This window comes from Medicago sativa, chromosome 5 (genome assembly GCF_051527215.1).
Source record: "Medicago sativa cultivar Bolivia chromosome 5, Bolivia_mono, whole genome shotgun sequence".
NCBI lineage: Eukaryota > Viridiplantae > Streptophyta > Magnoliopsida > Fabales > Fabaceae > Medicago > Medicago sativa.
Window position 1 is genome coordinate 8,408,753 of NC_140753.1, and position 16,334 is coordinate 8,425,086.

A 16,334-nucleotide genomic window follows, 5' to 3' on the forward strand; every position below is an offset into this window, starting at 1 on the left:
TACAGTAAACCGTGCAATACAAGAAGTACTTCAATCCATTATTACACAAAATTGTTAAGTATATATTTTGGTTATGCAGTAACATGAATTGGTTTTGAATAAATTAATTCTGTAAATTTGATTTTGACTAAAAATGTAATGTGATTTGTGTTTAGATATATTCTTGTAAAAGTTAGTTTAACCAAAAATTTGTGTGTTAAAATTCATGAATTTCTGATAATCTAAACATGAAGACGTACCACGTATCTTTTTTTTTTTTTTTGAAGGAACGTACCACGTATCTGATAATAATATTTTGTGGATATTTGCATATTTGCGGATACGTACCCACGAAAAATTGAAATTAGTTATTTTAATTTTAGAAAAATATTTTATCGGATACTTACAGGATACTACACATATACACAAAAAAAACTTATAAGATACTTCACAGATACGTATCCTAGAAAAGATGAAGGGTGCAAAAGTTAGACAATCTTGCGAAAATTCAGTGGAGATGCATATAATTCAATTTTATATATGCATCAGTATAATTATTTCTTGATGAACCACTTAAATTTTACTTCGTGTGGATAAAGGTAACGAGAGAGGAGATTTAGTTAATCAACATTATATAAAATTTGTGTTGATTTCTTTTAACGATGCTTATGTTGATATCGTAACATCTGAATGAAAGTACAATATGAGCAAGTGGAAGGTTTTGTTTGCAAGTTTAAAAGAGTTTTGGAAAAAAAGAATGAGCAAGTGGAAAAAATAAAGAACATTTAAAAAGGAGAGCTTTGGGGGAGTTCATTTTTCTTCATGATACAAAACTCTCCTCATTTGGGGAGCTTAAAAATTGTATTAGAAGAAGGTTTTAGGAGGTTTTAAAGAGTTTAAATGAATTCTACAAATTTAATATATCTTGTTATGATATTGTTAAAATAAAAAATATATGAATCAATTCTTAAAAAAAAAACACTTTCAATTTTTTTTAAGATTTCTCAATTTTCTCCTATATTTTTCACCCCGTAAAGCCCTCCCCCCTCCCCTTCAAACTCCTAAAGAAAACCAAGTGGTTGTTTGGTTGTGCATCTTGCCACCACAATTGTGCGTTTGGATCCCTCTATGTTGTGAAAACAAGAAGCTAAATAAGTGTATGTTTAGCTTTGTGGTGATAAGATTTTCAATTAATTAATTCTATAAAATGATTATGACTAAAAGTGAGTCAATGATAAAATGATTTGTGATTAAATGCATTCATGTAAAAGTGAGTTAAACTATAATTTTGTATATAAAAATCAATTCTATAATAAAAAACTATACAAGTCTATTTAAATAAAATCAATACTAAGGACAAAATCAATTCATTTAAAAAAACAACCAAATCTATCAGAATCAATTAAACATCTTCAAAATAAATTTTGACACACGTAAAAGTCGAACAAAACATTAGCAACAATGCACGTCTAGTGGAAAGAAAAAAAAATGCCCCAAGTCAGCAATTCACTTTAACAATTTTGTCTTTATAATAAGATGCTCCGTACTAGATCACATTCACATGTATCATGAAAATCCCATCCCAACCATTACAATGTAAATATTAGGAAGTCACGTAGAAACTTTGATATGTTCAACAATTTTTTTCCTCCGTTGAAAACATAATGATGGCAAGACCAAGTGTTAATTCAATGGTAATGATACATACTGACACTTTTTTCGTACATTCACACAATATCGTCCATAATTTTTTTTTTTTAATTCAATAATTAACATAGCACCTAGACCGTAGGGAACTAGACTAAGAGATTTAGAAAGGTAAAATAATTGCAATTAAGAAAGGTAGAATAGCTATAAATGAGAGAGAAGAGAGTGATAAGTACTCCCTCCGTTTTAAAATGAGTGTCATTTTAGGTGTTTACACACATATTAAGAAATGCAATGATTAAAAGAAAGCAAATGGTTATTTTACCAAATTATCCTTATTAACTATTGGTTAGTTTTAAAAGTAATACTTTAGAAGTAGTGTGCAGAGTATTAATTGGAGGGTACAATTGAAAAGAAAAAGTTATTATTGCATTGGAAACTGAAAGTGACATTCATTTTGAAACAATTTTTTTTGGCTAAAGCGACACTCATTTTGAAACGGAGTGAGTAGAAGATTTGATTGAGTCAAAAATATAAAGTTGAATATATGATCTTCCGCATGCGCTATAATAATTTTGAGTGCACGTTTTTGACAATAATTTCTTACGTCGATCATTGAAAGATTCTTAGTCAATTTCAGTTTGAGAAATTTAGAGCAGCAAAGAGTTATGGGTGCACAAGTTATGGTGGTGGTAGAATCAACAACAAAGATTAAAATAACTAAAAAAATAAAATCCAAAGTATCCACCAAAGGGAACCTCGTGTCGTATAAGCTCATAACATTAATTTTTGACTAAACTTCCCGTTGTGCAACAAAAGAAACACATGGTCAAATTCCACCCTAGGCCTTGTTGGCGACTACTATTTATTGACTGGAATTAATGGATTTTACGTGAACATTATAGATTACGGTAAGTGGTGACGTTAAGAAATATCCAATTTGAATAAGTTGCATGTGTTATAAAATAGAAACAATGACTCAATCTGCATTTCTCTCATTGACATTATAGGGGCCAAATACCAGTCTTTTAAATTTGTGGAATGGAATAGTTTAGTCTATTAAATAAATCAAGAACCTCCATCAATTTAATCATTTTTAAATTAAGCACCGCACAAATTTATGATTTTATGTTTGTCTTGGTGGGGTTGCTGTAAAAAATAATTGTATGTCTTGGTGCAATAATATTAGACCATTCAAGACAGTATGCAAGTCTGTCAACAAAAAAATAATACAGTATGTTGAAAGGTTGAAGGTCGTGGATGTTGAAGAGCAGCTCCATGGAGGGGGAGTACATGCAAACAATGTGATGATCACGTAAGAAAACGTTGTGAATGTGAAGTTTTAGGGTTAGAAAAGTGTGTGTCTAGGCCTAGACCATGAGTATAGACTTTATAGTTGAAGGATTAGGGTTTTATGACCCAAAACCCTAGCTTGGTCTATTGTTTTCGTAGATAGTTGTAGACAAATCATAATGGGATTCAAATCAAATGGTTTCGATAGGATCAATGGCCCTACTTAAGCGTGTCTATATTGTGGTTCATTCAAGAGCTTATGATTTATGGTTACCCGGTTCGTTGATGAATTGGACTTTGGCTCAATCTAAATGAATTTGTTTGTTTTTATATACAAATATAAGTTTTAAGTTATTAATTATGTTAGTTTGAAGGGTTTAAACATTGAACCTTGTTCTTACAATTTTCTATGTATATTAACTCACCAATCGAGCTATCTTTGTGTGAGACTTAAAAGTTTCCAAACACTACTACAAAATACCCCCTTTAATAACACTTATTTTGGCTCTTAATAGCGCTTCTCAAGCGCTAATAAAGCCCCCGCTATAAAAGGTCAGGAGCCTATAATAGCGCTTTTGAAACGCTATTAAACAGCAGTGTTTCAATAGCGCTTTTAAAAAAGCGCTAATATAGCCTTATTTTTGTGCTACTTTTATACAGATGTTTCTTAGCGTTTTTCGCAATGCTCGGTCTTAATTATCCCCCCTTTAATAGCGCTTTCATAAAAGCGCTAAAAAAAGTCCTATTTTTTTATTTTTAAAATTACATTTACACCTAAATGCATCATAATTAGGTATTGACCAGAAAAAAATATACATACTTATCAGAAACACTAATCATCCATTAATAGAAATAAACAACAATAATGTGTTGACATAAACTTAATTACCAATGACATCAAATGTACTCTTGCATAAAAATTCAAAGTCTAGACACAATGCGTATATATATGAACGATGACAAACCTAAATTAACTAACAAAACCTTGGTTTTTTCCTCCAATTTTCCATACTAATTGGAACCTCCCGACGAACGATTCCAATGTAACTGACAAAACCCTGCCTTTCTTCCCCAACTGGTTGACCACGGGCATTCCAACGAACCTGAAGTAAGATTGCATGGTATACAAAATGAATTTAGCAATGCATTAACAAATTCAAAAAAGAATACATATTCACATGACATAGTATTTTTAATTACGTGACGTGTTCACCGCTAAGCTTTTCACAATTGGCCTCTATATACTACCTAAGAAAAATGGGATTTGTCATCTATGCTTCAAGGTACTGGGTCACTTAATTAAAACATCAACCTTATTTGCAACTAATAACCAAAGCAGAACATGTCACTTAATTAAAAATATAATACTCCCTCCGTTTCAAAATGAGTGTCGCTTTAGCAAAAAAAAATTGTTTCAAAATGAGTGTCGCTTTCAGTTTCCAATGCAATAATAACTTTTTCTTTTCAATTGTACCCTCCAATTAATACTCTGCACACTACTTCCAAAGTATTACTTTTAAAACTAACCAATAGTTAATAAGGATAATTTGGTAAAATAACCATTCTCTTTCTCTTAATCATTGAATTTCTTAATATGTGTGTAAACACCTAAAACGACACTCATTTTGAAACGGAGGGAGTAACAAAATACAAAATGAAATTTTTGGTTTGCACATCATAACTCATGATTGATTGAGAGTGCTAAATTTAGAATGGAAATAGATCGGTGATATTTGATAAATGCTTAGGTACGCTGTCTTAAACATGATATATGATATATGATTGATTGATTGAGAGTGCTTAAACCTTGAAGCATCTCATGTATACTCCATATATAAGACTATTTATGAGAGACAATCTATGAAGTATAAACACTACTAGGACTTAGAGATGTCGTGGTGTCTAACAGGCGTTAGTGTCCAACATTTCTATGACACTCGTAAGACACGTGTCGAACAACTCAAACAACGGTCGAAAAAAGTTGGTTTTTTCTTTACTTCAACACTCTTTGGACTGTGTTGAACATCTATCTAACACTAATACGAGGCATGGCGCACAAGTAGGATAAATGTCTCTGTTTTTTTTCTTTGCTTCCCCACAACGTCGATTAAGAGTTAAATATATGTTGAAAAATGTTAATCAATGAGGGGTTATATACATTAAAGTTGATGCACATGTATGCATTACGGTGTCAATATCCTATGTTTTTTAGATAATTAGCGGTCTCAATTTACCAATGATGATTGATAAATTGTCTAAAACGCATTTTTTTAAAGAAATCGTCTAAAACACATGTCTATTTTAATAACATGAATTAGCAGTAAATCATTTATCCACCAAAAAAGAACATTAGATTTCATTTATAGTTGGCAGCTTGTTCTATAAATGCAGGGCCGGCCCATAGCCCGTCGAGGCTGGGCGACGACACCGGGCCTCCAATTTTTTGGGGCCAAAAATATTTTTTTTTTGTATGTAAGACACGAAAATAATGGATATATATCTATTAAAAGCAAATTATTTTAATTTGTACAGCTTGCATCAGTGGCAAGGCTACCTTTTGTTGAGTATGAGGTCATGTGTTCAAGACCCACCAAAGTGTGTTTTTTATATTTTTTTTGTTCAAGACCCACCAAAGTGTGTTTTTTATATTTTTTTTAAATGACTTATTTATTTTTTTTGGGGCCCAGATTTTTTTTTTTTTGCATCCCTTATAAAATTAAAATTGGGCCCATGAATTTGTTAAGACGGCCCTGTATAAATGAGAAACTAATGTATGCAACTGGTCACTACTACAAAGGCAACATTTATCCACCGAAAAAGAACATTAGATTTCATTTATAGTTGGCAGCTTATGATACTGTGGTAAAGTATTGTTGATAAAAAAAACTAAACCGAGAAGCTATAGTATTCAAAATTTTAAATTTAAGGCACACTTTCTCAATGTAAGGGACCAAACCTCTAAGTATGAAAAATGACATAAGTTGCATCGGTCAAAGAGTTGTACAAAATTGGTAACCAAGTTCTCTGTTAGAAGAAGCAAACAAAACAACTTTATTGCAAGTAGTTCAAAGATATTTATCGAATTATTATGCAATATTGATTGAATGTCATCATAAAAAAAAAAAAGCTTTATAGCTTTTGGTCTATCTCACAAAGGATTACAAAGTACAAAAAATTTCAATCAGAGCAGAGATAATTCATCAACATGAAGACACATGAATATTTATTGAAAACCATTCCAGTTGATTTAATGCCAATATCTCAAACAAAAATCTAAAGTACCAAGGAAGAGCATAAGCTACCTAAAATAGATAAAGTTTTAGTGGAGGACTAAATTAAATAACTCACCAATACAATTTAAAAGACTTCTTATAAAAAATACAATTTAAAAGACAAATCCTAGTCACAAAAAAGGACAAAAATACCGATATATTGAAAAAACAAAAACAAAAAAACTTTTGAAGGATATTAAAAAAACACAATAATGGCTAAACCATGTGTGCTTCATGTCTTCACTCAAACAAGCATTTCTGTAATTTGGTTGTTCGATGATATCAAAGTGTTGATACTCTCGTTGAAAATTTATTCGCATAAATTCATCCCTGTGTAGAAGAATTACACTTCTTTGCCAAGTTGCAATTCAGCATTGAAACTTTGGATGCGAATCAATTAGAAAAAGCACAAATATCTATCTAGCTCTTAGCTTTTTTATTTTAAGATCTAAATAATAATGAAGGCCTGTCCCTATTTGTTGACAAATTTCCTATAGCTATAATTAGCCGGGTTATATGAGACTATTAAATGTATTTGCAATATAAAACTATTCACATACTCATTAACCTGCTCATGATTACTCGATCATGATATAATGTGAACAAGGTTTTTTTGGGTTCAAATATGGTCAAGGTTTTAAATTGTGATTGATAGTACAATTGTGATCGACGAGATCTTCATCTTTAATGTAAAATTATGGATACATGCATTGTGGCCACAATTGTGCTCGTCAGGTGATCAATTACGAGAAAAATTACACTGTCAAAAAAAAGCTACGTGAACATTTAAAGGTGTGGTCCTGCGTCCAAGTGAAAGAGACTATACATTTTATGTTGGATTCAAGTGTGAATGTGGTTAAGTCCTAATTTTTTAAGGTTTTGGGTAAAGATACGATGTCTCTATCTTGTAATCTTGGAGTATCTAACCTCTTGTTGCTTCAATGACCCTCAAACTCCAACAAATGGTATCAGAGCCTTGGTTTGGGTGTGGGAGTGGATCCTCTCATAAGAGATGGAAACTCACACTTGTGGTTGTGGGGAGATGGTTGGGTTTCGAGTTTAAGTGATTAAATCTTACATCGTTTATGAATAAATAAAATATTAGATTATACCTAATTTCTTAAGATTTTAAGTAGAAATATGACATCTCCTTCACTTACGGTCCTAGAGCATTTACCTGTTATTTTTTCCATGATCGTCATGGCCCCCGACATTTTATGCTTGTGTGAAAAGTAATGTATGTTTTTGCACAAAATGTATTACTTTTTCTTAGAGCTCTTTTATTTAAACACAAAATTGACATATTATGGGATACCATATAAAATATATTCCGAGTTAGCAAATTTTGTCATCATATAAAATACACTTAAAGGCAACTTGTTTTCATCATCATTCGAGAAGAGAAAAAATATTAATAATAAATCAAAATCATAAGTTTAATCTGGTATCAAACTTTGTGTCTAAAAGTCGTTTTTTTATTCTCTGGTCTTTAGGATAAATGAGACGTGATGGATTTGAAATTGGACTTTTTTTCTATTTCAATAAATTTAAAATTTGACAAGAAATTCATTGAGATAAATTTGAGTACTACCAAAACTATTTAAGCTTAGCTAAAATTAACTCATGACACTTGAGTCAAATTATTTACTTATTTTAGACGTGTTTATCTTCCAAGTCATGTGTGTCTACATTAAAATAGTAGGGTTTTAAATTAGTGAGACAAACGACTTTTTTTCAGGCACAACTTTATCAAACAGAAGACTAAAAATAGTATCATCTTCTTTATCGGGTAAGATTTTATCAAATATCTAGAGAAAGAAAACAGCATAAGAAATTTGGCATTTGACGTAAAGGGCAAGTAACAGATTCGTTTTTTCATCTCTCAAAGTTCAATAATTCCTAACGGGTTGTGTAAGGGACTTAATCACCCTGTCTGTGAGTCTTTAGCACTTGAGATTGGAGTGAGAAGGGCAAACCCTAATTTGTAATGAATTGCGAGATTGAATTTCTTATCGGCCCCTCAATTTATTGCGCATTCACTTCTGAATTTTAAAATCCAAAAAAATATAAGGTTTTGAATGCATTTTTTGTTTTTGGAAAATGAAATCTGAAATGTAGTAAATCATTGAGAAGAGAAGAATGTGAGATAAGAAATTGGCATCGCATGAAGCCTTGCCCGTTGGACTCTATCTTTGTTTAATCATACATGCTAATCAATTTTATTTGTTGACGAGAAGAAAAAAACTTTTATAATCTTCTTTCATTCACACTGACTAGTTTTAAAAGTCTAGTATTTTTTTTTTACAAAGTCTAGTATCTTCTTATCAGTAATTTACAATGAACGCATCTTCTAAAAAATGCAAAAATAAAATAAAAATTGTTTCGACAACGTAAACACATTTCTATAAATAAAAATGCACTAGTGTCATCCAATAAAAGTAATGTACTCCTTTAAGAACACTTCGAGATTATTTGTATGTACGTGGTTTTTTTTAAGAACATTTCGAGATTATTTGTATGTACGTTGTGGCAAAATCTTAAGTTTTTATTGGTTGTCGGTATAAATAAATGTTTGAATGATCCATTGATACACGGGGTTAATTGTTTTGTGTTTTGCTTACCAAATAATGAAGGAATAATTATCATTTTGTTAAGTACACAAAATAAACAAAATGATAATTATTCCTTCATTATTTGTGTACTAATTTTCTCCTCAAGGTTTCAAGTTCAATTCTCTCTTGTGTCAATTTTGATGGGCTAATTTAACTTCTTAAATAAAAAATTTGTGTACTATTTTTTTGTTGTTGCTTTCTTTCCTTTTGGGTCGTAAACAAATGCATTGCAACTAAGAATAATTAAGTGAGCAAGTTTTCTTGTTAAATCTGTAGGGGTTATTCTCCATAGGCCTATAAGAAGAGACATAAGGATTTAAATCATTTGATTCTCTTTCCAAATTAGTGACATTTTTTTTCCTAATTGTACTTTGGTATAAAATAAAGTGTCCTTAGATGTTAGAACAGTTGGTATCTAAATTAGAAGGTTATTATTGAAAGATAAATAACCACAAACAGAACGACAAGCCGACAAGTATTATGCAATGAGTGTAAACTATCTTAATTAATTACGTAGTATAGGATGAAGAATATTTAAATAGGCTATTCATTCATAAGGGATTTGCATAGATCATCATGTAATTATTTGTTGATTCCTTATTACCGTTACTATATAATGTCGTTTTCATTTGTCATTAAAATTTTAAAAAGGCTAATGAAAATTATTAAGGTCACTTTCAAAAAACAAAAAAAGTAATTCTAATTGCTCTCGATCTTATCAAATATCACAAAAATTTCCGTGAAGAATCATATCCATGTGCTTAGTACGCGGGTAAGATTGTTTTTATCTACTCACTCCCTCCATTATTTTTTTTTTTTTGAGAGAGACTCCCTCCATTATTTCTTAACTACTCTTTCCATCTCTTCATTTATATGAAAATTTTGTTCATATTGACGTTTTTAATATTTAAAACAAATTAATTGATATTTTATCGATTTAATTTTAGTTATTTAACGTAGAGAGAAAACAAAAATTACAATAAAAAAGAAAGGAGATGCTACTTAATTTGTTTCACATCACATTTGCTTATTTCATATAACTTTTTTTTAAAAAGTAAAAATTAAAAAAATAGTATTTTTACTATATGTATCAAGTATTTATGTAATCCGCTATCATAAATATAGAGTGAAACATATCGACTTATAAGTGATGTATGAAAATTAATTAAAAGAATACAATTGAAGGAGAGAAAAAAATTAATACTACATTTTTTTATTAGTTAGGACTTGAAAAGATGATCTTTTTTACTTATTAAGTTTTTAACTCTTGGATCAAATTAATTGAGCTACCTAACTCTTCGATACTACATTCAAAAGTCAAAATTATTTAGGGAATAATTTTTTTAAAAATGTGATACTTACGAGAAGAAGGAAATATTGATGTAATTATGGATAGGGTTTTCTTTTAAAAATATTGTAGCTGTTGAATTGTCTTGATGAGGAATATATATTTATATTTTTTTTTTATAGTAGATGAGGAATATATATTAATCACAGTGAAAATTGTAAAATAAGCTGCGTGTTAAACACGATTAGTATATCAATGACTTTTTCACAATATATATCATTTTGCATACAATCATTTGGGGTGTTTGGGACAGAAATATTTTTTTAATGAGCAACCTACATAGATATGTTTATACTTTATACCATGTTTAAAAACACATCTTAATTAAATGTTTATAGAGTAACGATTGTTGTATAGTTTTTTATACGAGAATTGAACTTTGATTGAGTATTGGTACCCTATATACAAATGACATTACAATATTGGATGATAAATACATATTGAATCAAACTTCAAAGGTACCGTTGCACTCATCTTTTTTAATATCTATAAGTCATTTATGTGATAAAATTAAACTGTTTTGGTATAAGTTACTATAAGTTATCTTCGTATGTTGTCATGGATAGCTTATAAAAATGAGTTGAAAACAGTTTATGAAAATGTAATTTGTTTTCATAAGTTCTCTTAAATAGTCCCACAAAATGTTTATGTTAGTAGGTAAATTTAAATAGGCTAACTTAAAGTTTAAGCAATCATTTTATTCTTGCCAAAGTGTTCCACGTCCTGACTGAAATCATCTAAGAAAATTTCATCAATTTTTTTTTCTAAGAATGAAATCCTCAATTTATTGTGGTAAACTGCAATCCTCTAACTTGAAACCACAATTGAGAGGAACATGAAAAAAAATCTAAGTAAAAAGAAAGAAAGAATATTGTATGATTATAATTGTGGCGTTTGAAAAATGGCTGCTTATTGAAAAACCTAAGTACTTTTATAAACACTCACTCTCTATTGTGATCTGTTGGTCACTCATGCATCAAAATCACGGCCGGTCTAAGGGCCAAGCAACCCAAGCAAGGGCTTTAGGCCTCAAAATTATGGGTGAAAAAGAAGGCCTCTAAAAAATTAATTTGGTTATAAGTATATTATATGATAGATAAATTACAGACATTTGCATAACAAAATTGATTACTAAAAAGGCCTCAATTACTCTGGGTCATAAATTCAAATTTTGATCTCCACAAAATTGATTTTATACAAATATTCTATTAGAAAAATATATTTTTAAAGGCCACATTAAATTTTTTGCTTTAAGCCTCTTGATCTCTAGGGCCGGCCCCGATCAAAATACATCATCTCTTTAATTACTATTTTATTTTAATATTAAAAAAATAAATTATTGATGAAATGAAGTAATATAGATTTATTATTGGTGGAACTCATTTCGTAAAATTTTTGAGATTTTGGATTGAAAAAATTGAATGCTTAATAGTATTAATATTTAAAAATTATTAAAAAATTATAAAGTTTGTGATGTCGTAGCTGATTTCACTTACTGGGATAAAATTTAGTTGTTATATAAGATTTATGTAGTGGCTCGATTTATCTCAAAAACAAAATAGAATTGAAACTATCAATTTATATGCATTTTTTTTACAAGTATTGTACATTGAATATCGATAGTCTAAAAAGGTTCGTATATACATCCAACTAAATAACATAATAATACCATTTTATATTAATTCATAAAATATTGTGAGAAGTAATTAGATGGATGTATAAAAAAAATTATACACTTAAACAAATTGAGAGAAACTCAAACTAATTTTACCTAATTTATCCTTTTTTAACATTTATACTTCGACGCAAAAGCAGCTTTCATGTGATCATGTCCCTCTTTCTTGCGTAATAATACTCGTTTTGTAGATGCACTTGGCAATTGTTAATTTCTGTTTGAAATTGAGTTGCCCAATTTTTGCGTTTCTATATATTTTTGCAGTGTTGATCCTACATATTGTGGCTTTACAACGCGTTTGATATCGTTCGTTTGAACTTGAAAACAAGGCGTTTGTGTAATACTCTTTATTATTATTTTTATTTACATTTTTTGCTACTGAAAAAGAGGTTAAGCGTTGCGGCGGCTGGGGTTGAAATTCTAGACTTCTCAGTTCTCCATGTGTGAATTCAGCCATTAGATTATTTGACAAATGAAATTAAAGAAACAATAATGATGCTTAATATAATAAAGAAAAATCTAATGGCCGTGCAATTTACCTCCTCCCTCTTGTTTCTCTTCGTGACCTAACCTCCAGAACCCTTGAAGATGCCCGTGAAGCGTCGACCGTGGATCACTAGTGCATCTTATGTCAAGCTTCATAACAATCCACTCACAATCTGTCAATTAGATCTCTTGACTATTGTCTCCGATATGTGTGACAAACAAGATCATTGTTGCTGAGAAATTGATGGGATATAGATACTCATATCACAAGAGAATTCATTGAAATCTTCTCATGTGATATGAGTATCTATTTCATTACTAAGGAGACAGAAAGAAAATTTATAAAAAGTATGATTTAAAAGTAAAGATATGGACACTTAAGAAAACATGAGAAAATAAATTGAATTTAAAGAATCCATTTCCATTTCTAAGAAATGGAGGGATCTCAATTCATCGTTGCTATACCCATTACAGCCAAGCAAGAACCACTAGGCAGTGGGCACCAATAATGAACTTCATCCATACTATTGGTCACTCTCAAAACCTTACACTAGACAAGCGGCCTCCGGGTCTAGAAGGGGATTGAATCTGAATCTAGAGTTTTGGAGCAACTGGTTTTTCTTAGAAAAATTGTGAAGAAATATATTTAGAATTTAATGATCTAATTGAGTCATGTTCAGTGTCAAGAATGTGCCAATACAGTACGATAAACACAGAATGGACTTGTATGTAGGCAATAGGAACTCTGATTCGGCCAAAATTATAAAACATTTGCATTTGTATCAAGAGCAAAGCCATTGCAATTTGTAACAGCTCAATTGATAATGAGACACTACCAATTATTAATATCTATACATCTTAATTTCAATGCAACATTAGTCCCGGACAGCATTATTATTATATGATGATATAAAAGCAAAACAAAGTTGATATCCTTCAATTAGCTTGACAAGTTAGCTAAATCTTTATAGAAGAATGGATAGATATACTTATTTAACTTTGATTAAAATGATAAAATACAGAAAGCTTCATGCTTCATGCTTCACAGCATTAGCCATCCATTTGAGATCCAACCATACATGTAGGCACAACCAGTGCTGATAAATGTAAAATCAATTCAAGTACCTGTTAAACACATAAAGACATACCACAATGAAAAAAAGATGCAGCAATTTAATTTAAGAAATATATATAGTAAGAAGACAACAGCAAAAAAAGAGCTAAGTATAATGAATAGACAAAAGAACTGCACAAACTGATTTCTTCCAATTTTTTTGGTAAAGAAACATATATCTAATATCTAATAATATATATCAAAAGAATGTTATGTCACAAATAAGAAGGTGAATGATAAAGAAACTGTGAAGATGACGAAAAAGGAGCAAAAAGAGAGGATAAGGATCACTAAAACCATCATGAATTTGCTTCTTAGGTTGGATTCTGTTATTTGATTCTTAAAAATTTTCTACGTCTTCATCTGCCTCTAGTGATTTGATTATCATTCATTTGATCTACTTTCCTAACTAAATAATATGAATGTCTTCTATCTACATGCCTAAACCACCTAAGTTGAGTTTCCACCATCTTTTCTACGATAAATGCTACCTAACTTTCTCCAGTCTTACCACACATCCAATGCAACGTCCTCATCTCTGCTACACTTATTTTACTCTCATGTTCACAGTCCAAAACTTCATCCCACACAACATTATCGATCTTACAATTGTATCAGCTTAAGCGATACTTATATACCACGTAAAATACGATACTTTATGTAAAACACCTAAGGCCTTCTTTCAACCACCCAACTTAAATTTGATGGTTTATATCTCTAATTTCTACATCAATTTGTATTCAAGATATTACCATGTAACTTTTGTTTTGACATGATCTCTTAACTTTCAATTAACGAATATGAAAACAGACGTTAGAAATAATATTCATTAATTCACGAGGCAATACTACATTTGTAAAGTAACATTACACTGTCGATGTACAATGATTAAACTCTTACAATAATACTAAGAAAGTAAGAAATGGAAAGCAAATATTACCCTGAGACAACTCGCAGCAAGCGCGCAATTCAACGGAACCGTGAGAAGTGAGGCGCGCCGCGGCATCAGCGTTATGCAACGGCATCAACGACTGCGTGCAACCGAGAATTCCCAAAGCCCTTAAAAAAAATAAAAATTCAGAAAATGAAATTGAAAATTAAAAATTACAATAAAGTGGAGAAAGAAAAGATAGAATTAAACAAGTTGCATTACCTAGGGACAGTAACAAGGGGGCGGCGAGGTTGAAGAAGATGAGAACGAATGGAAGAAGTAGAAGAATGTTGAAGTGATGAACGAGTTGGTATTGATCTTGCGGCGGAGAAAATAGACCGCGAGAGAGATCCAGAACGCCACGCCATTTCTGTGATTTTGCTTTGGAATTTTGAAGGAACAAGGAAATTGGAAGTAGAAAGAAACTAAACCCTAGACTGGCAAGCTAGCATAATTTAGGCGAGGGATTTGCTCTTCCCACACGTGGGTTTACTCGCGCGCCCTATTTTTTTTCTTCCAAAAATACCCTTGAGATTCTGGATTTTATAATTCGGAATGTTGTATTCTTTTGTTAAAGGGTGAAAAAAATGAGTAACGGATTTTTTCAGATTTTGTAAAAAATAGGGCACATTACATCCGGATTACATAATCCGGAAACCCCCTAAACACCCTTTTTCAAGGTAAAAAAGTTCGGATTATATAATCCGAACTTCAGATTATATAATCTTTATTGTTGAAAAAGGTTTCTCATTGTTGTTATTGAGACCGAAAGTATCAAACCAATACAAATAAATCTATTAATTTTGTAGTAGTTTTTTTTACTTTATTATTTATGCTAATTTTTGCAACTAAACTTGTTTGGGGTAGCTCAATGTTTATTATTTAGGGTAGCCGAATATAAATACATACCGACTAATTCAAGAATAATATTTTTTTTGGGGTAGCAAAGGCTACCCCTCCCATATGAAGGGCTACGCCCCTGATTAATCTTCCTAACTCTCATCTTTCTGTTTTTGGTCATTGTTACCGGTTCTTAGTCAAAAATCGGGTTTTCGGGCTACTTGATCGGATTGCTCCGAAACTTCCCCAAAAAATCAGAAAAAATTCAAGGACCATGACTCCCTTAGAAGGGACTTCTTATGGGACTCCGCCCCTCAAAATCCAAAATTCCATCGTTTAGACCCATTTTTATTTTTTTTTAAATTTTTCATATTCTCAAAAAAATCCGAAAAAATTTGCATTAGTTTTATTTGATTTTTAAAATTTTTTGGTGCTATTTTTATATTTTTAGGATTTTATTTGACAGGTTTTTAGCATTTTTTACTTAGTTTTTTTTGTTGTTTTTAAAAGCAAAACTCAAAACTGCTGAAATGTGAGAGAGTTTGATAGCTGATTATACATAAGAATTGTCCGGATTATAAAATCCGAAATAGTAAACATGAATCCGGATTTTAAAATCCGGAATGCACAAGGGCATTTTTGGAAATTTTACAGGGCGCAGGAGAAGGCCACGAGGTGGGAAAAGTAATTCCCTTTAGGCGAAGTCCAGACCGTATTGAAAGCCCAAAGCAAAAAATGATATTTGGTCTGCGCAATTGTCTCGCATTCCAATTTGATCTCTGACTAAATTATCTTATCTTAAAATAATATTCATTCAATTCAATAGTCCTTGACATGTTTATACGAGGACCAAATTAATACTTCCTCCGTCCCTATATGTAACCACCCATTTAATTTTATATTTGTCCCTAAATGTAAACTCCTTTTCAAATTACTAGATGCATTTATTATTTTTTTCCTAAACATGCCCCTAATTAATACTACTAACTTATCTTGAAATTTGAAAAATCAAATTTAATACATATACAAACAAAGGACAATTTGTAATATTAACACACAAAACAGACATATTAATTACACTGACAGCTTTTCTTAAGAAATGTGAAAAAAGTAAATGGGGGTTACATTAAGGGACGG

General features: G+C 30.8%; 1 protein-coding gene across 1 annotated transcript; it reads right to left on the reverse strand.

Moving 5' to 3' along the window:
- Positions 1-13,174: 13,174 nt before the first annotated feature.
- Positions 13,175-14,835, reverse strand: LOC146919710 (protein NONRESPONDING TO OXYLIPINS 2, mitochondrial-like). Its single transcript, XM_085713146.1, has 3 exons — positions 14,580-14,835; positions 14,367-14,485; positions 13,175-13,437 (listed from the first exon to the last, which is right to left on the reverse strand). Exons 1-3 carry the CDS (start codon positions 14,723-14,725, stop codon positions 13,430-13,432), a joined length of 273 nt encoding a protein of 90 aa, XP_085569272.1. The 5' UTR covers positions 14,726-14,835; the 3' UTR covers positions 13,175-13,429.
- Positions 14,836-16,334: the final 1,499 nt, after the last annotated feature.